The 24,196-nt window shown below is 38.7% G+C and overlaps 1 protein-coding gene across 1 annotated transcript in view; it reads right to left on the bottom strand.

The window, feature by feature from the left end:
• The window catches only part of LOC128278906 (protein furry), a 58,645-nt gene that overhangs the window by 32,758 nt on the left and 1,691 nt on the right, over positions 1–24,196 (bottom strand). Inside the window, exons 2-10 of the mRNA XM_053017631.1 lie at positions 18,942–21,823; positions 15,850–15,930; positions 15,455–15,777; positions 15,186–15,368; positions 12,312–12,455; positions 6,916–7,083; positions 6,176–6,806; positions 3,188–3,298; positions 729–883 (exon numbers count right to left, since the gene is read on the bottom strand). Of these exons, the coding sequence (XP_052873591.1) occupies positions 729–883; positions 3,188–3,298; positions 6,176–6,806; positions 6,916–7,083; positions 12,312–12,455; positions 15,186–15,368; positions 15,455–15,777; positions 15,850–15,930; positions 18,942–21,823 (4,678 nt within the window). The remainder of the gene's footprint in view (positions 1–728; positions 884–3,187; positions 3,299–6,175; positions 6,807–6,915; positions 7,084–12,311; positions 12,456–15,185; positions 15,369–15,454; positions 15,778–15,849; positions 15,931–18,941; positions 21,824–24,196) is intronic.

The raw sequence follows: 24,196 nt of genomic DNA, 5'->3' as shown, positions 1-24,196 counted from the left end.
GAGCAAAAGAGCATTAATATCTGTCCTATTTCCATACATGTGTGCGTGTGCTGATGGTGGATAGACATTAGACATGTGTGCGTGTGTTGATGGCGGTTTGACATGTTGATGTTATGAAATTGATGTTAAACTGGCCTTAAGACATTTTTCTAACCATTCCCACGGCACTCAGGTGCTGGGAAACTGTCGTGTGGTCAACTCGTAAAATTTGTGCAAGTTCTTTTTGCATCTGACATGCATTCCGACCGAGCAATGCTACCAATTCTTCAGAAAGAGCAAGCTTACCATAAACCTCTATTAAACTTTTGGTAACAGTTTTCTTCATATTGAAGTAATGAAAAAGTACCCACGCAAAAACAATCTATCAGGAACAAAATTTGACATGTTCAAATGCTTAAAAAAGGTGTTGTTTACACTTTAATTCAAAAAAACATATACTGCGTTAGATGCGTAATGACAGTAACTATCAAACACATATATTCATTAAGAAAAATTGGGACATTTAGTGAGTAATGCTATCCATTGTAAAACCGAAATAATTAATTTGCACACTTAATATGTATTTTTTTCTATGTTATATCGAATATCATAAATAATTTTTTTTCAAAAACTGCATTGTTTTTTATTTTAGTAATATGGTTTCATCCCAAAAATAGAAGTTATAAAGGTAGTCTACATACAAGAGTATAACAACCAAAGTTAACAAAAGACTTAATTTTAAAACATACCGAGCACTGAAGATAACCGACAGAGCCAAAAAGCAGGCGTCTGCTTCTCTAGTACAAGCCGTGTAGCATCGATCGATAACCCATTCAAGTAGCTGCCCTATATCTGGATTTGACTCAAGTAGCAGCACTACAGTTTCCTTAGCAAGCTGGTAAATCTGAAAAGTAAAGATAACAAATAGAAAAGGATGATAGCCAACATTGCGTCAATAATCTAGTTCAAGGTGCGAGCCATCGCAATAAGGAGTTTGCTTGAACATCGTCGTTAGGAAATCATGTTTATTCAAGTTATAAATCCTAACAAAAAGAAAATGAATCAACACTCAAAGAAATCCCATGTCTAAACCGTTTGAGCAGAGCAGTATTTGCCAACATTGAAACTAGACTAACTTTGTAGATCCACAACTTTGAGTTTCTTTTACAATCCAATCGAATTTGCTGTATAGTGTGCTATATTACATACTAGGTGTATGCATCAAAAATCGGGATTTTTTTACACACAAAAAACGTTTATAAAATTTTAATGCGATTTTCTATTATATTCAAAGTATGTGTCATCGCTAGCTATACATTTCTCCTATCTCTCTGCTAAATCATGGATTCCCAGACGAAAGAATTCTTCGACTTTTAAAGTAAATTAATTAGTCATCCCATTTCGACTTCCTCGTAGAAAAACGAAGGGCTGCTCAGCCAATACGTGTCCCATCGATGAAAATGAATGATATTCGGAAAGAACCAAGTCTGGTGAATAACGCGGGGAGGGATAGCAACTCCCATCCAAGTGATTTGATAGTATCCTCAAACAGTTTGCCTTTTTGGGGCGCCTGGTGCTTGTTGCCACGGGCCACCAGGCGTCTCCATTGAAGCCCACTAGAATTGCATTTTGGTCGTTTTTCGATCAATGCATGGTTCAAATTGATCATTTGTTGTCAGTGGCGATCGGAATTAACGTTTCCATCAGGTTTTAGGAGCTTGTGAAACACCACACCTTTCTGTCCCATCAGAAAGTCCGTTTTTTGGAGTCTAATTTTTTTTTACAAGCCATTATTTTTTACAACGGAAAAAATCAAATATCGAGCAGTGATTGAATTTTTATTTTGGGAAGGTTTAAAAACAAAGGAAATTTATGAACGAATGTTGAAAGTGTATAAGGACTCTTTGGCTTCAATGAGTATATCAAACAGGGAGTTTCTGAGTTTAAACGTGGTCGTACAAGCCTTCAAGACGATCCACGTCAAAAACTTCCAAAAACAGACACAACACCTGAAATCGTAGAAAAAAATACAGGATATCGTATTGGAAAATCATTGGAAATCAGAGCAATGCAGGGTGCATTGCTCTGATGAAAGAGGATGTCAATAGCATTTTGAAAATGGCAAAAATCCTGAATTGTTGGAGTATCCACCGTATTCTATCTTTGACGACTTCCACCGTATCCACCGTATTCTATCCGCGACTTCTATCTTTTTTCAAATCCAACAAAATCATGCGTGAAAAGCGTTTTTCATCAAATGATGGCATCATAACAGCTGTGGAAGCGTATTTTGAAACCCTTCCAGTTTCCTCACTTCAGGGATGGAATTTATACATTGGAGTCTCGTTGGAACAAGTGTATTGATGTTCAGGGAGTCTATACTGAATAATAAAGTGTATTTCAAACCAGAAAAATGTGTTTTTCTTATCGATCATACGAACTTATTCATACAGTTTAGTACATTGATGAAATATTTGGTAACTATCAGGAAGGATTCCGAAACGGAAAGTCTACCACTGATCAGAATATCAACATGCAGCAGATCTTTGAAAAGATAATTGAGTTTCGTAAAAACATTTATCATCTTTCAATCTATTTCGAAGCAGCTTATGATAGCCAGACTAAAATCGTATGAGACCATGGCTAGTTTCGGAATACCGACGTCACTGGTCTTAATGGTGGATAGTAAGCTCTCTAATCACTTCACTATTACAAAGGGATTGCGCCAAGGCCTAGGGAAGCCTAGCATTTCTCCTCTTAAACATCGTGCTAGAGTGAGCCATCCGGGAGCCTGGAGTGGAGACCTTAAGGACCATCACTTCAAGTTCAAGACATCGCCAAGTCATCGCCATGCAGCTGTGTTCGAGATAGTTGTTTATGTTACGTAAAAACGGAGCATTCCTGTAAGTCGGCATCAGTGCACCTGACGGATCTACCGGGAGTTTGGCCTAAGACGACAGTTCACACGCACACCTGGCCCCAGAGCGAACGGTTAGGTGCGAAAACGAATAAAAAAGACGAAACGATCAGTAAGCGACAGACAGTGCAGGGAAAAAGAGCTTATTATTTAACACTCAAAAATTAAAATGGTGAAAACTTAACAGTTCACGTTTTTCAATTGATTACAAGAAACTAATGGCCCGAATAGTTATCGCCCAGACTTTAGGAACGGCAGTGTTCATATTATGTATGTTTCAAGTTTACTTACTTTCTCATCGTTGGACGTCATTAGCATGTCCAACCAACTATAAATTGCCCCATCTTCCGCCAGATGACTCGAATCGAAACATGGACCGCAGCAAAGAACTGCTGACACAGCCTATACGAGAAATAAAAAAAAATATGTATAGAAATAAAGATAGTTGCATACACACACTGTGCATAAACTAGATGAAGCAAACATAAGATAGAACCAAACCACATCATGAATACGCACTCGAATTTTGAAATAAACATTGTTGCATAATATTTAAATCAGATTTTATTACAGCCTTGTATATTGAAATTGAGTGATCTGTTGATTGTTGAGTGTTGAGATACTGATCATGCGTTTCCCGTAGCATGAAAACCGGGAGTTCAACTTGAGGAAAATGATTTACAGTTCTCTGATGGAATGTCTTTATTCTCGCTCGTGTAGACGTGAACTGAAGGATCGAGCCGAAACGCGCTCGATCACGCATGGAGTGACAGAAACATAAAAGAGAGAAATAGAGAGCCATGGCGAAATGGCGAAATGGCGAAATGACGGTACGTCAAATTCAAATCGTAACGGCGATAGTATACAATATACCGAACAGATACAATGGGTACAATCTAATCTAGGCATTTTTACGCGCTATAAGTAAGCGAGGTGATGTGTTCTGGCTATTTACCGGGGTGTTAAATAAATTCGGACTCTTCTTTTGAACGTATACACATACACTCTTCATATGAACGTATGTGTAGTTGGTTTTGATATATTTTTTTACAAGCCATATAGTATCCACGTGTCACAGTATTTTTTACAACGGAAAAAATCAAGTATCGTGCAGTGATTGACTTTTTAGTTTTGAAAGGTTTAAAAGCAAAGGAAATTTATGAACGAATGTTGAAAGTGTATAAGGACTCTTTGGCTTCAATTAGTACATTAAAAAGCGGGTTTCTGAATTTAAACGTGGTCGTACAAGCCTTCAAGACGATCCACGTCAAAAACGTCCAAAAACAGACACAACACCCGAAATCGTAAAAAAATTCAGGATATCGTATTGGAAAATCATCGAATCACGAAAAAAGATTTGGTATAAAGCCTAGTCATCTCATTGAGCAGTATACGCAATATGTTGTTAGCGGAGTAAAACTAGACCAGCTGCAGGAGCAAAATCGTGAAAAAAAAACGGTTTGCAGAAGAAACCATTCTCTTTCATTAGGGCAATGCACCCTGTCAAGAGCATTATGAAAATTGCAAAAATCCAGGAATTGAAGTTCGAATTGTTGGAGTATCTACCGTTTGCAGACAAAATCATGCGTAGAAAGCATTTTTCATCAAATGATGACGTCATAAAAGCTGCGCGTATTTTGAAGCCTTTCTCACTTCAGGGATGGAATTTATAAATTAGAAACACTATGAATAAATATTAAAAAAAGATATGAGGTGTATTGATGTTCAAAGAGGCCATACAGAATAAAAAAGTGTATTTCAAACCATAAAAATATGATTTTCTTATCGAGGCTCGGAATTTATTGAACACCCCAGTTTTTAACATGAAGTTATGTTTCACAGTTTGGTGTAGTTCGGTAAAACTGGATGGTAAAAACAACAACTTCAACAAACAAACAAACAAACAAACAACCAAACAACCAAACAACCAAACAACCAAACAAACAAACAAACAAACAAACAAACAAACAAACAAACAAACAAACAAACAAACAAACAAACAAACAAACAAACAAACAAACAAGCAAGCAAACATTTTAATTCATATCTATCACATCGTTCAAAAAGTCCCGGGACTAAGAGATGGCGCTAATAATGCCATTCATATACCAGGGTTTGGAAGTAGGTGATGAGGTGTGTCAAAATTTGATGTAATTCGAAGCATAACCAAGAAAGCTATAGTGGTTAGAGTAACGCTACTTTTGCAATCCTGAAAAAATGGACCAAAGCGAGTTTCGTGTGTTGATAAAACATTGTCTTTTAATGGGAAAAAACACTGTTCAAGCTCAGCAATGGCTTGAAAAACGTTATCCGGACTCTACTCCGTCGAAACCAACCAGTTGTCGGTAGTATGCTGCTTCAAACGCGGTCGTGCTGATACAAATGATGCGGAACGTTCGGGTCGGCCAAATGACTAACTCCCGAAAACACCAAGCAAGTATTGAAAATCGTGATGGGTGACCGCAAAATGAAAGTGCATGAGATAGCTAAGATGGTGAACATATCAACTGGTAGTGCATTCACTATTTTGCATCAAAAATTGGCTATGAAAAAGGTTTTTTTTTTTCCAAATGTGTGCCGAATTTGCTCACAATGGAACAAAAGCCACCATGGCACAATTCTATCAAAACAATGACCAAATTCTACGAATTAGGCTTCCAACTGCTTCCTCATCCTCCATACTCGCCGGATCTGCCCCCCAGCGACTACTGGCTCTTTACGGATCTCAAAAAGATGCTCCAGGGAAAAAGATATGGCTCGAATGAGGAGGTGATCGCTGCTACTGAGGGTCATTTTGAGTCAAAAGACAAACCGTTCTACAAACATGGAATTGAAAAGTTAGAGAAGTGTGGAATGATTGCATTACACTTTAAGGAGATTATGTTGATTTTTTTTCCTAGAAGAATGAACCGGGCCGTATGTATGAGATTATGTTGATGAATAATAAAGAATTTTGCCGATAAAATGCTGTTTTCATAGTTAGTCCCGGGACTTTTTGAACAATGTGTTATATTTTATTTTTGGGAAAAGTGTTTTAAAACACAACTCAATAAATCCAAAAGACGACATACAGTAGTTGATACTCTTGCTAAAACAAAATACTTTTTTAGAAAGTGTCTACGTTCAAAACCCGTTTGTGACCATTTCAATCGTTTGGCATTAATGATTCATGTGTTCGAATATTTTGTTTTGTTTGTTTTGTATACTTGGGAAAAGGCGACAAATGAATACCCTAAAATGACTATTGTAGCATTTTTATATGTTTTGGCGCGTACTTACCTGTAATGCACTGAATTGTAATTTTTCCTCTTCTGCAGTTATCGTACTGGCTGAAGCAGAGGCTGCCGATGCTATGTTTGCTGTAGTATTCGTGGCACCCCATACGCTTCCACCAATGGAACCACTGCTTATACCGCTATTGCTACCTGCTCCACTGGCACTATTGCCAACGCTCGGTCCGTGCTGAGTACCATGCGATCCGTGACAACAAGTTGCAAACGAAAGCGCATATGTTGACCCACTCCAAGTGACAAAAAGATTGACTAAGTTTCGTTTCAACTCTCGCGACAGCAGTGTGGAACACAGTTCTAGCGAAAAATTTTTAATCATTTTGCGAATAAAGTCACAAAAATGTGTTTTTACATCGCGCATGCTGCCGCTATCTTTATCAGTCTCTGACTCGAAATAGAGTCGAGCACCATCAATGTATTCGATAAACGTGGGATGTAGCGACATTGTTTCGCGATCTAGCACAAACGGACTAATACCGAAAGTACCATTTTCCGCGATTTTTTCCAGCACACGTACGAGCTGCAAGCGCAATGCGTCGCGACGGCGACGACGACGCATGTTCTCCTGTTTCCGGTCTATCGCTTCACGAATGTACACTACGAGCTCCTCCATTAAATCCCTGTCAACCAAACAATAGATCAGATAAAAACAATCGAAATCAATTAGCCTTTGGATAAATTCAAGCTTTCTGCTCACAAATGAAAACATAGATTTGTCATCAGAATTACTTGAGTGCATCATGGTTAATCATTCCCAGCGCATTGACGACAGCGTCTCTGATGTCCACAGCTTCACAGCGCAACAAAGGGATAACCAGCTTATATAGGGCCACGGGTGACGCAATCGTTCCGCTGGATTTGTCGCTTCTGTCCGCCGACAAAGAATCTGGCGAGGAACTGCAAAAATATGCATATAAAACGAATATGTAGAACCCACATTACACAAAATATTACTCCACAAATATCTAGCAAACTACCTGCAAACAATTTCTGACAAACATCGAATTCACAACACAAACAAATAGCAGTGTGTAAACGGTCGCAAGGTTTAACACTATACACGCGTTTACTGTTAGAATTTTACCTAGACTACGTCAAATGCCATAACAACACTTGGATCTTTTTTGTGTATATTGGTGCGTAATTATATTTTACATGCATATGAATACAACCAACTTCCGATATAACAACGCTCGCTGCAAACTAAATTATCGAGTTAGAACGTCAAATCGGCTGTACGTCCTGCTACGCTGAAAACTCGTTCTGATGACGTAGCAACATTCGAAATTTGTCAAAAGTTCTGCTCCCTATTGTTGGTTGAGTCATGGCGTTATAGTTATGTTATAGCGCATACGTTGTTATATCGAAATACCAAAGTAGCAGGTCTAGAACTTGAAAATGAAACTTTTTTCAAAGAAATCAAATGTTCATTACATTGAAACGAAAAATTAAAACTTTTCTCCTATCTCTCTGCTAAATCGTGGATTCCCAGGCAAGGAATTCTTCGTCTTTTGAAGCAAACCATTTAGTGCTCCAATTTCGACTTCGAGAATTTCGAATGAATGATGAATGAATTAACGGTTTCACAAGGTTTTAGGAGCTTGTGTCAAACCACACGTTTCTCGTGCCATCAGAAATTTCATTTTTTTTTGAGTCCACTGACGCCTCTTTGTTTGTCAAAGTTGCCATTTTTAAATTTTTAAAACCACTCAAAGCACTGCGATTTTCCAAAAACAAGCTTCGACATTTATTTGATGCGATTCTGTAGCAGCTTTCTTAAACATGTAGCAGAAAAATAATAATCCCCACAAACCCCTTTTCAGGAACAAAAGTTGACATGGTCTAATCCTTTCAAAGGTCAGTTGCAAACTAAATTTATGTTTATTTAGCACAACCATACTAGGTGAATATAGCAGTCAATATATATATATACGGGCTGGCTAATCCTCAAAACTTTTCCATTTATTCAGATATTGAAGCAATTATTGTAAATTCATATGCCGTAATAATCTGATGTTCACAGAATGTAAATGATCATATATGTATACACGAAGTGGATGTAAAGTAATCATGAAAATTATACTACGCTGCTCATTAAATTCGGAGCCTCGGCAAAACAAAGGGCGCTGCTACGAGTCTAATTTTTTTTTTGTTATATTCGTTCACTCTTCAAATGAACGTATGTGAAGTTTAATTTCAATCGGTCACTTATTTACAAATCATTTAGTATCGACATGTCACAGTATTTTTCACTCAATCAAGTATCGTGCAGTGATTGAATGTTTATTTTTGGAAGGTTTAAAAGCAAAGGAGATTTATGAACGAATGTAGAAAGTGTATAAGGACTCTTTACCTTTAATTAGGTGGTAAAAAGGGGTAGTTATGAGTTTGGACGTGGTCGTGTAGCCTTCAAGACGATCCATGTCAAAAACGTCGAAAAACAGACACAACATCGAAAATCGTAAAACAATACAGGATATCGTTTTCGAAAATCGTCCAATCACTAATAGAAATTAAGTACAAGACCTAACCAACTCATTGAGCAATAAAACCAATATTTTGAGTGAAGTTTTGTATTCCTGAAAGCTGTTTGCAAAATGGGTGCCGCATTCGCTAAATAGCCATTCGAATGCATCTTTCTTGACAATATTTAAAGCGTTTTCGATAGGATAAAGTGGATTTTGTGCATTGAATTAACACTAGGTATGTGACTTCATAATCCTGAATCAAAACGAGAGTCTAAGGAGTGGTTTGAACCGTTTTCTTCGGTTCCGAAACGAGTTCGTCCAGAAATTGCCAAAAAAGATGTTAGCATCAGTTTTGTGGGATGCGAATGGAATTTTGCTAGCGAATTACTTGCAAATTGATAAAACAATAAATTTTGATTATTTTTGTTACATTTTAGAAACAGAAGAAAAACGACCTCTTTCATCAGGGCAACGCACCCTGTCAGAAGAGCATTTCGAAAATGGCAAAAATCCGTGAATTAAAGTTCGAATTGTTGAAGTATCCACCCTATTCACCAGATTTGGCCCCTAGTAACTTCCATCTGTTTTCAAACCTAAAAAAAATCCTGCGCGGAAACCGTTTTTCATCAAATGATGACGTCATAGCAGCTGTAAAGCATACTGTAACGTGACAAAAAAACTGTCAATACTAAAAGGCTTGTAAAAAAAGTAAGTGACCAATTGAAATTAAACTTTCCATACGTTCATTTCAATAGTGTACCAATACGACAAAAAATAATTAGGCTCGTAGCAAGCGTAGCGTAGCGCCATCTGTTTTCGAGGCCCAGAATTTAATGAGCAGCCTAGTATCTATGATCAGAGTGAACTGTGACGCAAACGAACTAAGCGACTGTGTTCACAAAAGACCATCGTACTCAACATTACACACTAATACTAAAGAGAAATGTTAGATTGGAAAGAGTGTCAAAGTTGACTTATTCGGAAAATTCAAACAAAATAGGAGTACCAATTAAAATATGCCGTTTTAAAAATTCCTAGTAATACTAGTAGTTTCATTTTTCTTTTTAAGATTATTCGAGGATGTATTTTTTTTTCGAATGCAATGTAAATTCCATGTGGCAAAAACTTCTTTCCGTGCTGCTTAGGTTCTGACCTCATATTTTTAACAATTCTATCAACGGGTGATCTTAGTTGTTGAGTATGTTAACAATTTTGAGTTTCATTCCGAATAAAGGACATTCGCTGCTTTTGCTTTTTCATTTGACGAAACAGGGGTCGAAATACAACGTTTACGTGTGAAAGCACAACATACATGTTGCAGCAGTTTAATATTTTTCATGTGAGGCCATGTAGTAGATGAATGCGGCAATTCGAAAGCGGTAATTTCGATCTAAAGGAAAACAACCATCCTGATGCAGTGAAAATGTTTAAAAAGATAAATTACAGTAGTTGTTGGTTCCAGACAAAGCACAAACACATTAACAATTGACAGAAATTGTTGCAATTGTGTATCAAACAGCAAGTTCCCATTTACCTGAGAAATGTTTAGTATCAAACGGTGATTACTTCGTGTTCTCGTGAAAATTATATACTAGGTTGTTCATTATATTCGGAGCCTCGATAACAAGGAGCGATGCTATGAGCCTAATTTTTTATTTGTTATATTGGTACACTCTTCAAATGAACGTATGTAAAGTTTCATTTCAATCGGTCACTTACTTTTTTTTGTACAAGCCATTTAGTATCGACATGTCACAGTATTTTTCACAATGGAAAAAATCAAGTCTCGTGCAGTGATTGAATTTTTATTTTTGAAAGGTTTAAAAGCAAAGGAAAATTATGCACGAATGTTGAAAGTGTATAAGGACTCTTTGCCTTTAATTAGGTGGTTAAAAGGGGCAGTTATGAGTTTAGACGTGGTCGTAGTAGCCTTCAAGACGATCCATGTCAAAAACGTCAAAAAACAGACACAACATCGGAAATCATAAAACAATATAGAATATCGTTTTCGAAAATCGTCAAATCACTGATAGAAATTAAGTACAATCCCTAGCCAACTCATTGAGCAGTATAACCAATATTTTGACAGGAGTTTTGGGTTCCTGAAAGCTGTTTGCAAAATGGCTGCCGCATTCGCTAAAAAGCCATTCAAATGCATCTTTCTTGACAACATTTAAAGCGTTTTCGATAGGATAAAGTGGATTTTGTGCATTGAATCATTACTGTGGATGAGACTTGGGTCTATCACTATGATCCTGAATCAAAACAAGAGTCTAAGGAGTGGTGTGAACCCTTTTCTTCAGTTCCGAAACGAGTTCGTCCAGAAATTTACTAAAAAGATGTTAGCATCAGTTTTGTGGGATGTGAATGGAATTTTGCTGGCGGATTACTTGCAAATTGATAAAACAATAAATTTTAATTATTTTTGTAACATTTAAGACATACTGAAAGTGAAAATTTGTTAAAAAAGCCCTGGTTTGCATAAGAAAAACATCGTCTTTCATCAGCGCAATGCACCGTGTCACAAGAGCAATTTGAAAATAGCAAAAATCCATTAATTAAAGTTCGAATTGTTGAAGTATTCACCCTATTCAACAGATTTGGCCCTTAGCGACTTCCATCTGTTTTCAGACCAAAAAAAAATCGTGTGCGGAAAGTGTTTTTCATCAAATGATGACGTCATAACAGCTGTAAAAAAATATTGTGACATGTCGATACTAAATGGCTCGTAAAAATAAAATTAAGTGACCGATTGAAATGAAACTTCACATACGTTCATTTGAAGAGTGTACCAATATAACAAATAAAAAATTAGGCTCATAGCATCGCTCCTTGTTATCGAGGCTCCGAATATAATGAACAACCTAGTATTTATCAAAAATCGGAAGATCACCGAAAACCTATACTGGCGGGCCACACGATCCGTAAAATATAAAACGTAAAAAAATGTATCACGTGAAATCGATCGGCTTGTGTCAAAACCTTTGTGCCTCAGCGGACCCTGTAAAACATAAAACGTAAGACATTGCGTTTGTTTACAAACGCTCGGTTTTACGTTTTTATCGTGTGGCCCCCCAGATATAATTTCAACATTTACACCTGCTACCTCGACATGCAATTATGCTACGGATGTTGTATTTGTCAACCTTTTATGAATCATCACAATTCGATACAAGGATTGTTTTTTATTGTCCCCTATGGCGATTACGAGCAAAATGGTGCAGAGGAAAGCGATTGCAAGAAAAACCACCAGAGCTGTTATCGCTAACGGATGCTATACGCATTTTATCTACTACACGTTAGCGCAACGGTTAATACCAAGCGAACAGCGCCTTCTATAAAAAAAACACTATTTGAACATCACTAATAGGTATCCTTTGATAGTTTTGTTAAGTGATAAAACAAAAAATCACCGTTAAAAAGAATTTCTTTTAAATTTTTCCGAGTTTCGATTAAAATTTGTTTTTGTTTTTCAATAAAAAAAAAACGGCACAACCTTATTGATACACTTAATAATATTTTTTTAAACTGTCAAAAAAATATGTTACAACAAGTGGTAGAACAGAACAATTAAATCACTGAGGGAAAACGAAACGAAGAACGATGTATATAGCAAAATAAAATAATTATAATACTAGGCGAAAGGAATAACTTTACCCTTGTCTCTTAGGCCTCGCATCTTTGCGCCCATAGGATAGAGGTAGGGTGAAGCGTGTCACAATTCCTTCTGGTCCAAACACGGATGATGGTATGTTGTCCAGAGAATCAGATAACGAGCGGGAATCCGACTGATCATGCAGACTGATTTCCATGTAATTTGGAGCATTGTGTAATTTGATGTTTTATCGTAGGTGTTTAAAGAATAAGGCCCCAATCAATAATTTTATACCAATTGTTGTGTGACAATCGCCAATATTGTGAAGAATTAAATTTTGAAATAGTATGTATTAAAAGATACAAAGAAGGTAAAAGGTTGCGGAAAAAATAATTGTTGTAGCCGTGGTATAGCCGTGGAGACCGGTACGGTGAAAATTGTTGTTCGTTTGACAGGACATAGAGCGTTGGTGTAAAAGAGAAGAAACACGAAAAAAAAATTAAGTGTTGCTATTATATTTCCATTACGCTATCCGATGTTTCTCGTATTCTGAATTGTTACATAAATCTGCAAAATTCAATGGTAAGTTCGTTCCTAAAACCAAAACTGGATGCAGTTTTTATACTGAGCGGTTATGGTATATGTGAAATAGAAGCAATTGCTACAAGAAAAAAATATCTGTTATATGTAAATTATATAAGTCCACGCCCTATTCTCATTATAGCATGAAACAAGCTGCGATTTCAAGTTACCCAAAGTTAGTTCACCAGTGAATGGAAAATCAAAAACAGGACCACCAAAAAGGAAACTTTAATAATAACAATATGACCAAACTCTTCCAAAAGCGTAGGATTATTCCAAAATAAGTACGAATAAAAGCATTAAAATAATATCATGCGTTATAATGAAAAAGAATAAATAAATTGTGTACAAAAGTTGAATCCTTCATTTTTAGATCCGTTTTCTTTGTACGAAGAATTTAAAAAATTTAAATTAGTACAAATAGTTACAACAACAATTATAACACATGTGTTTGCATGGTGAACAAATTTTCCGTCATAATAGAGCTAACTAGAATAGAACTACCGATCCAACCCTAATTAAAATATAAATTTGATCATATTACAATAAAACTAACAACATTTCAAAAACAAATTAAATATTTTTGAAAGCGAAATTACGTTACGATTTTAATCTACTTTTATAATAATACAATATACCAATACTCAAATTTTTAATACGAGTGTGAAAAGTTTCTGAAGTTCAACTTGAAGATGTCATAAATTAGCATTAAAAAATAAATGCTAGTGAATTTCATTTTTCATCTACTGACAGTTACTCTTCACGGTTTCGGCTATTTTGCTGTTGTTAGCAGTTAGCAGAGCAGTTGTTATGTAACAGTCGTTTGAGTGAGTTGGTGTGAGTGTTGAGTGAGTTGGTGGTAGTGTTGAGTGAGTTGGTGTGAGTGTTGAGTGCCTCTTTTTCCCACGTTAGACCAAAAAAGTGTTCGAATGGACATTTCCAAAGCCCTGTTGGCGCAATAAGTCCAAGTGTTGGCTCCGATTTATTAATGTAGATGAATCTTAGATACACTACTATACGCCCAAAACAAAACTACAATTCAAACAGTGGACTGCAAATGTGGAACATTCTCTAAAAACAGCAAAATCTGTTTTTTCGACTGCGAAAGTGATACCTTTTTTTTATGCGATAGATTATCTTCAAAAAGTAGTATACTACGCATCATTACTTGACAAGCTAAAAGCAGAACTAAGCGGACAGGCGGCCACATTTGAAGAAAAATAAAATCCGGTTTCATCAAGACACCGCACCATCTCAGCAGTCGCCATGGCTAAAATCGGTTCGAGCTGCTTAGTTATCTGCCTTACTCAACAGATCTAACCCAAACCGATTTCTTTTTGTTCCCTCATCTGAAAATTGCGCTTGGAGAATCGACTTTTCGTCTAATGAAGAGCCTTCGAGAACAACTATTTTGAAGAGACAACGCCGAATACTATTTGGACGGGTTACAGAGATGGGAGTATCGCTGAGAAAACTGTGCCGAGCTACAAAGTTGTTGAAAAAAAGATCAGAAAAATTGTCTTCTTACTTTGTTGGTTCGAAAACTTTTCACTCTATATTCGTATGAAGGTTACAAGTTGCCATCATTTTTCCACATTGTTGTGACAGTATATATTTATCGTTATACTTGATTGGAAGAAGTAAAGCTAGATGCACAGGCAATTCCGAACATAAACATATAGTTCTAGATTTTAGTCTCACATACATACAGCACAAAATACAATGAAAACATCTGCGAAAAGACATTACATGTATTATCACTATGTAATACATGTATAATCACTACAATTATATGTGAGTGTAATTGAATTATTGGAAAACATCAGAAGCAGTTATATATTTGTAATTTTAAAATATACCAAAAACTTATCAGATCGATCAATGAGTAGTTAAGTTTGCCCCAAACAAATGAAATGAACAACGCCCGCGCGATTTCAAAATAGTTCAAACGTAGAAGTTTTATGTTTTAAGTTTGGGGCAGAAATTTAAATGTATAGCAAATTATAACTATGCTCATACCGTTTTTTTATGATTAGTTGAAGCATATTTATATCCTGAATCTTAATATCAAAAGCGATTAGCGATTACACAATTCCGGAAAGACCGAAATCAAAAGAAATCCACCCAAACTTATTTGCCATATGTAATAAGTCGTAAATCTGAAATTCAGTATAACTATACATTATTCGACCTATTGAGGTGTGAAAATGGTACGTCTACTATTATAGATGAAAACAAGAAAAAACCTATTTTACATATACTCGAATAAAATGTATCAATGTAGCTACATATGTCTGTTGGTAATATTTTCCTCACTAGGATTAACATGACCACAAAACCAATGAGGCACTCACCTTAAACTGAGGTCGGGTGAGGCACAACGCACGGCAACACTGGGCATTTGTGGAATGAGTCGCATCGCTAAAGCGACCTGATTTTTCCATAGGTGCATTAACGAGTCACGTTGTGCCTCGGATGGAGGTTTTTTAGTAGGAGCAGAGCTGCGCAACAGCGATGCACGGTTGTCGCTGACAGGACTGTAAAAAATAGAGACGAAACGTAGACAAAATAAGTGAACAACGGCGAAAACATGTCAAAATATCATACATTTAACGATACATACGTCGGGTCTATCACGTTGAATAGACTCGTTGCCCGTTGATAGCAGATAGGCCACGCTTGTGCCACGACCGAGGGACATTGCTGAAGCACACGCGTTCGTTCCATGAACCCGAATAAACAGACACTCCAGGGATCGTAAGCATGGCTGAGAGCAGACTGCGACAGGCAGAGTGTTAACATGGACGCTTTCGTTGAGTCCTCTACGTGTCCCGTCGTCCACACCCCACTGTTGCGATCGACTATCCACTGTAGGTCGATTACGTTAGCATTCAGCATCGCGGTACGGTCAGTTTGTGGTAGCATATGCAAACATTTCTCGAGAACCTTTACCAATACGATATTATCAATTTGCGTACGCCAAAAATTATTTTCGGTGAAAATCAACGCAGAGCTCACCTGGGGACAACACCGATCGATAACGTCAATAAGCGATGCCTCTGTTTCTGGAATGCCAAGTAACTTCTTCAGCATTTTAACCTTTGGGAACGACAGTAATTTACATAAGTGGGCGCATTTTATATTAAACATTACAATTTAAATTTTTCAGCAATGTTACCAATAACAATGACAAAGGATAAGAAACGAGATAGCGACTAAAAACGGGTATTTCAATAATTTAAATACAACAAAAAATGGGCTTGTATTGTTATAATAAATACAACCTATACAAGGTTAACGAAATCGCTAACTTCATCGCAAGGATGCTCGAGCTCGTTCTTGTAAATGACTCTTTAGGAGCTCACATCTTATTTAATGTTTTTGATTGATTTTTGGTTGACTTAAACATATTTTTCATCCTCGTTTGGCTAAAATATTTTGTGTTCGGAAACTAAACTTCTTTTCTGCACACTTCGCTAACTTGTTTAATGCTTGTTCACTGTCTGCGGACCTTGTAGATAGGCTCTGAGCTATGTCCCTCACGACCTGGTTTCGTGCTCGCTGCCTGTTATAACGGACACGATGATCTTGAACGACATTGGCCTCTTTGGAAACGATCCTGGATGCTTCCGATTTACAAAACGTGTAGCGTGTGGTACGTGTAGTAAGCTGTTCAACATTGCTGAAGCACACGCGTTCGTTCCATGAACCCGAATAAACAGACACTCCAGGGATAGTAAGCATGGCTGAGAGCCGACTGCGACATAGCTGAATCCATGTCCTGTTTGTTTGTTTGGTTTGTTCGGTCAACACTAGCCTGTTACACCTGGTCCATTCGTCAAGTATTACACTTTCTGATAACAATTGGATGTAATTTATACTAACGTCAGTGCCGCTTTTCACCGAGTGCCTCATGAGATTCTGTTAAAAAATGGTTGAAAATTGGTGTTGGTTCTACTTTCGTAAGGTGATTTAAGTCCTTTCTCTCTCCCCGTGAAATTCTGGGGAAAATTGACGATTGTGTGTCCGATGTATTTTCGAATGTGTCTGGTGTGCCTCAGGGAAGTAATCTTGGTCCGTTACTCTTCATTATATTCCTGCACGATGTTAGTACTCCCTTCTTCCTGAGTGTCATCTTTTGTATACAGATGATCTCAAACTGTTTTTGCCTATTAGTAACATTTCTAAATGCAAGATCCTTCAGGGCCTTACTATAGTTGTTTTTGAACGTTAGTGTATCTTCAATGGAGTGTCGGTCAATCTTAATAAGTGTAATATGATAACGATTTCGCGAAGGAAAGACCCGTTACTCTTTTTGTATAAGCTGCATTCTATCCCTAGAATTGCCGCCGTTCGTGACTTAGGTGTTGTTTTATATTCTAAGCTTAATTTTAAGTGTCATTATGAGTAGATAATCAGCAGCGCTCTCAGAGTGTTACGGGGGGGGCCACACGAGGCGTAAACACTCGATTTGACATTAATCTGAAATGTCAAATCGTTTGCGCTTATGTCAAAACGTTTATGCCTCAGCGGACACGTAAAACCAAGCGTAAAACCGAGCGTAATCACCGTTTGCAAACGCTTTGTTTACAAACACACGATAATGTAAGTTATTTGCTGGTACAGCAACAAAATCTAAAATAAAACAGAAAAAATTGTTCAGAAATTAACTTACCTCTTCGATTTCTTTTTTCTCGGGCCAAAAACACGAATGTAAACATTTCGGTGACCACGTTTTTATATTTTAAGCCTACCAAACGAAGCATAAACGATTTGACATTATAAATAATTGTATGCTCGGTTTTACGATTCGTGTGGCCCCCAGTTAGGTTTCATATTACGAATGTCTAAAGAGTTCACTGACGTCATGTGCCTGAAAACTCTGTCTGTCCGTCTAATTCTCGAGCATGCCTGTGTGGTGTGGCATCCACAGACTCAATGCTGGGTGGACCCTATCGAGTCAGTTCAGATCAAATTTCAAAGAGTCAGCTGACCGAGCCTACGACGGGTTGGTACCCATTAAATAATCTTCCTCACTATAATGTACGATGTCTTTTGCTCGGTATTCGTCCTCTTAATCATAGGCGTTTGACACCTTGTGCTCTCTTTATGCTCAAACGGCTGTTGTCCAATTCTTGCCGTTTCTGGTAAATCGCTAGCTTCAAACGGTACAATTGTTGACAGAACTGATCTGAATGTAGAGTTTGGCCATACAGAAAACACCTAATAATAAATGCGCGTCCGAAATTTTCACTCCATTGATTTCTTTTTAGCCAACCTAATCTTTTCACGGGCTGGATTCTGGAGCTCTTGACAACTACGTTTAAAAATCCTTCTGTATATAGTTCGGATCTCTTTCACTCACTGCGGAATCATGTGCAATGAAAACTCAGTCAGTCAGTCTCTAGCCAAAAAGGGTGATTTGGAAACAGGCGGTTTTGTAGGCGGATTCCCTCTTACGAGTTACGCCACTTGCCTCAGCGACTCTGCCTCGACATGTGATAATACGTAACCAACCTACTCAACCACTCCACCACCTCCAACAAACACAATATACTAACAATAAAGAATGGAATCAGCAATAGACCAACAATAGATCACAAAAACAACAGCATGAACAAAAAGTAGTTTAACTAACACCAGGTAAACACACTAGGAATAAGTTAACGTTAGTTTTGTGTTGTGTGAGAGCGCTGGGCCACTCATTGACGAGAGTCAGCGCTGTGAGCGCTGTAGCTAATCGTTATCAGTTTTAGGCGACGGATGGAGGACACAAATTAGTATAAAAGAGCAGAGAATTTGATTAGAAGATGAGATTATTAGAACGAGCCGAACCGTGCGGATTACTTCGTCGCTCGAAAGAAATATAACTTACATGGTCAATAAGTTTATAAGTCGGTAGAATTAAGAAATAGGATTAAAAAATACAGCTTAGCGCGTTCTTTGCGATAAAAAAAAAACAATAAAAAAAACAAAACAATGCGTAAATACACTAGTATGCGACGCACTGCCTGCCCGGAACAAAAGAAAACTAGAGAACTAGTATAGAACTAGCACACTAAGAACTAGCGAACTAAGACGCAGCATCAATAAAGTTTTCCATCACTCACCTCTTTCAGTATGCTGACAGCAAATTTTCTCGGTTGTGAACGACAGTTGCATAACATCACCAGTGCTAATCCTTCCACCATCTGCATCGTGGAGACTAAGGGTTGCTCGTGTATCTTCCTACCACAGCTAGATGTATCACCTCCTCCCACAACACCGCCAATGGAACCAGCGGTACCTGGAATGCCGCTGCTACCACTTGTCGCCGTTCCGCCAACTGCACCACCGGTCGTAGTGCTTGTCGTTTGAGTTATGGAAGATATTCCTGAACTGCCACTAGAGTTTGAATTGATTGTTGCCACATTCAGCGACGCGTTGACCGGCTGTGTTGCCTTTGTCGGCACGAGCTCAGGTTGGTTCCCTCGCGGCAGACTAACATTTTTTCCACTGGGAAGCAGGTGTACCCCCATCGGACCACCCGCATTGGTGGTAACGACTTTACTGTTAAGCGTGTTGCTGTTACAGGTACCACTGATGACCGGTCCCAAAGAGTTACGCCACACTGTTAGGAATGCGTAAAGCATCCGCAACCCATTGTCCAGTAACTGAGGGAAGGTATCCACAACGTCACGGGCCAGAAACTGACTGAAACCTTGAATAACATCTTGACGCCATTCGGGAAAATCGTAGACTAGTGTTTGCAACGACTGATGAGCCAATCCGCGTAGTTCTTCGTCCATGTGAATTGTCAAACGGGCCAACATATCAACCAGCTCATGACCCGTCATGTTGTCCGGCGTTAAGCGTGGAACCGCCGCAATGCAGGTTCGAAACAAATCGATCCGCGGCTTCCGTTCTCCCGTCAGCATTTCATCCAGCTCCTTACTTTGATTTTGTATCACTGTCATCATCAGCGGTCGCCCACAATGAATGTCCAGTGCCCGTAGAATGTCAACGAAAACACGTCGAACGTGTGGAAAGTAGTTTGCCATTCCTATACTGCGCGCCGTGTCCTCCGTGAGCATTTTGTTCAAATAGGTTTTTTTTACTCGTAGTGTGTTTCCAGACGGTAATACGCCGACCGTTCGTGGCATCGGTGGTTCACCATCCTTCTGCTGTAACGAGTCTGCTACAACCATGAACGCTCGCAAGCCTATGCTCATCCGCTCTGGTGTCATAATAATTTTGATCGGTCTTCCAACACACAGCAACTCGAACACAATCTCGCGCATCGCAAAATCGAGTCGCTCCTTTGCGATGAAATGAATAATTTTGACAAAAATATTCAACGGTGTATCGCGAGGGACGACTGCCTTTGAGCCTCGAGGAAATAGCGAGTTAACAATGCTTTGTAGGCGAGAATGTGTAGCTGAGTTCGATTCACACTTGATCCGAATTATATACACCCAAAGCAGTCGATAGAGCGATTCGAGAGCCACGCGGCTCATTTTCGGATCTTTATTCTTTAGATTGCTCAAACACATCGCCAGAAAGCAGTGCCAATTACTAAGAAAGAATAGTTTCTGTGAAACACACAGTAAACAGGTAACGAGTGGAAAGAGCGCTAGTTTGTGCTTCGATTTGGTGCATGCATCGAGCGTCTGCGAGTAGAGTAGATCAATAAAATTTTTAACGCATGGTACATTGACTTCGTTCTTTACAGTAGCTGCCACCGGAACCAGTATTTCGACGAACAACCCCGCCATTGCGTGCTTGATATCCTTATCTTTAACTTCGAGAAAATACTGAGCACATTCGTGCATGAACTGGAATGACGCTTCAAATTCCTCGATCGGTGCCATCTTAACCCGAAAGAATTTCATTCCCATTAGCAGGCTGATGATGCTGTGAGTCGTAAACGGGCTCGGTTCCTTGCTCCGCAGTTCTTTTAACTCTGTCATGAATCGTTTGCGAACAGACGAAAACCGACTTTGCGCCAACACGCCAATAACTTCTGCATAAAGATCAGCTATACGATAGTTATCGTTCGCGTTGGGTGCCGTCTGAGCACCCTCCTTGTAACGGAACTGTCGAAAGGCCAGATTCTCAATCTGCTTCGTAAGGTCGTCGTGACCCGGATGGAAAGGAAATTGTCGAAGAATTTCGATCAGTGCGAGACAGAAGATAAACTCCACAGCTGCTTCACGGCGTAAAAGTTGATACTCCAGATCCAGGCCGGACCGCGGTTGTGCAGGATAGTGCGATGGGGTTGATTGAAGATCCCGCTTAATATTCTTGTCGCAGACTTGGTGCTTATGCCACGCAAGCAGTGCCTTCAGCAGTGATGGTAGACAATGTTCGGCCACTAAACCTAGCGCCTGCAGCAGTTGATCGAATTGATAATCCTCGCCACGCTGTAGTAATTTGGGAAGGTTCTTATCTGAGCCGTCTAGCATAATGCTTTCAATTTTTTTTTCTGCTTGAACAGTAAAATCGGTGAAAAGAGTACGCATAACAATTTCTCCTGGACGAAGGTTGCTATCAGAAGCGGCCATTACATCTATGGTGGCTGCCACGTTCGCCGGATGAATGAAAGAACGGTTGTACGAATTCCACGGTAGCAAACTGAGTCGCAGCGATGTAGCGTTTGTGATAGTAAGTGATGATTTAATGACCTCTGTTTCTATGTTTGACGGATTTTCTATCACCGTAATGGTATCGCCTTCGTCTACCGTTGGACCAACGATTCCGGTACAAGCCTTTCCTGTTCCATCTGCAGTCGATGCAATTCCATTGCCGCCAGTAGAAGTTTGTGGTGCAAGTTGCAATTGAGATTCAATGTTGAAGCTGTTATCGCTGCTCAAATTGGAAGAGATTCTAAGGCTATCAGCAGCAGCAACATTAGTAGCTGAACCGGACAATCCTACGGCAATGAAATCGCACTGATTTTTGCTCTGATGTTGGCAACTTCCTACATTCGACGTTTCATTATTTTGTTGTGAATCTAATAACATAAAAGCAAAAAACTCTTTTAGAAGGAATATAGAAGTGTTGATTGATCGATTGTGTTGGTCACATTCGGTTAAATTTTACTATTGATTTTACGAGTAAACCTCAATCGTCCAAAAATTACCCGAAAATAACAAAAGGAAAAAAGTGAACGAGGTTTGATTAATTATGCGCTAAAAGGGCGAACCAACCATTTTTTGTGATAAAGCGTTGTTCCAAATCTACAGTTTTTTTTTAAATCTCAGAAGAACAGACCGGGCCGATTTATCAAAATCTGCAGTTGTTCGTGGAGAAGCGTAGTTGCAATTCCAGTGCCAACCGATCAGACACCATTTCGAAGAACTACATTTTAGTCATGGATCGATTTACGGTAAAACAGCGGATTGAAAATAATCTTTCAATTGGGACAACTGTGAAAACTGTGCGTGCTTGTTGTTGGGCAATTTCTTTTGACTTCATTCTGTGGGGCTATATGAAGAGTATGAAGGTGTATGACAGCCAACCGAAGACCAGTGAAGAACTGAAAGCTAATATCACAGCAGAAATTGCTGCTATTACGCCGTAAATGTTGTCAAAAACAATCAAAAATGCCCATAAAGGGCCGGTTTTTGTGTGTCTAATGGAGGCGGTCATTAGATCGTTATTGGATTCTGAGTAAATCTTCTTCTTCTATATACTAGGTGTGTGCGTTGAGAATCGGAATTTTAAAAAGATGGCTGTACCTGGCGATTGGGACTTTCCAGTTTTGCTGAATGAACAGCAAAACTGGAAAGTCCCAATCGCTGTCCCATTTCCTTGTTTTGACATCAGGTAAATGATTTCAGGTCGAAAAATAAATTATTTCGGTGTGCAACCCATCATTTAAAGGGTTAAAGTACGTCAACTTTTGTGCCTCATAATGACGTTTTGCGGGGATTATTATTTTTCTGCTCCTCTTGAAGAAAGCTGCTTCGGAATCGCACCAAATGCTTGACGGGACTTGTGTTTGGAAGATCGCAGTGCTTTACGTGGTTTAAAAAATTCCAAAATGGCGATTTCGACTTTACAAAAAAAAAAGCGTCCAAGGACTCCAAAAAACGGACTATCTGATGGGGCAGAAAGGTGTGGTGTTTCACAAGTTCCTAAAACCTGATGAAAACGTTAATTCCGATCGCTACTGACAACAAATGAGCAATTTGAACCATGCATTGATCGAAAACGACCAAAAAGTCGTTCCTGTTTTCTGAAATGGAGGCGCCTGGTCGCCCGTGGCCTGAGGCTTCCATGTCCCCAAAAAACAAAACAGTTTCAGGAAACTATCAAATCACTTGGATGGGAGCTGCTATCCCTCCCCGCTTTATTGAGCAGACTTGGCTCTTTCCGAATATCATTCATTTTCATCGATGGGACACGTATTGGCTGAGCAGCCCTTCGTTTTTCTACGAGGAAGTCGAAATGGGATTACTAATTAGTTTACTTAAAAAGTCGACGAATTCTTTCGTCTGGGAATCCATGATTTAGCAGAGAGATAGGAGAAATGTATAGCTAGCGATGGCACATACTTTGAATTAAATAGAAAATCGCATAAACATTTTATAAACATGTTTTGTGTGTTAAAAACAGTCCCAATCTCAACGCACACTCCTGGTAGAGACGAATGAAGCCCCGAGCTCAAGGTCTCTATAATAATACAACAACAACAACTGCTCAACGAGATGGCTAGGCCTTAAACCCGGTCCACACGTAACAATTTGACTGCTACTTTAGTCTACGCAGATCAAAGTCGTTATTGGATCGTAGTAATCTCTGGAGCGTCCACACGCTACGATTTCATTCCGATTTGCGTTGCAAACCCGATACGTTGTGCTCACTTATCAGTCACAGTGGTCGAGGAAATGGCTTTTAAAGCGAAGCAATGATTAAATTTCAAACCACCATCAACACACGCACATATGTATGGAAGTTGGACAGATATTAATGCTCGCCTGCTTTAATTTTTTTAAACTGCGGCGCTGGCCAGCAACGACAAAAGTCGATGCAATTTCGCTGTCCACACGTTACGATTTGTCTGTGCGATGCGATTGCACAGACTAATGTAGCAGTCAAATTTACCAGGCTTTATACTAAATCTCTTGAGGTGATTCGATACTGTGACATGTCGAGACTAAGTGCCTTGTAAAAACACATTAAGCGACCGATTGAAATGAAACTTCACATACGTTCATATGAAGATTGTACCAATATAGCAAAAAACATTACTGGAACGAAGCGAAAACAAAGGTTTTGACATTAATCTTTAACGTCAAATCGTTTTGAGTCTGCAGATTCATATACGGTTTCACATTTTTACGCTCGGATTTACGGTTCGTCTGGCCCTCCAGTTAGGCTC

Source organism: Anopheles cruzii, chromosome 2 (assembly GCF_943734635.1).
Source record: "Anopheles cruzii chromosome 2, idAnoCruzAS_RS32_06, whole genome shotgun sequence".
NCBI classification, from domain to species: Eukaryota; Metazoa; Arthropoda; class Insecta; order Diptera; family Culicidae; genus Anopheles; species Anopheles cruzii.
This window is presented reverse-complemented; position numbering and strand designations above follow the sequence as displayed.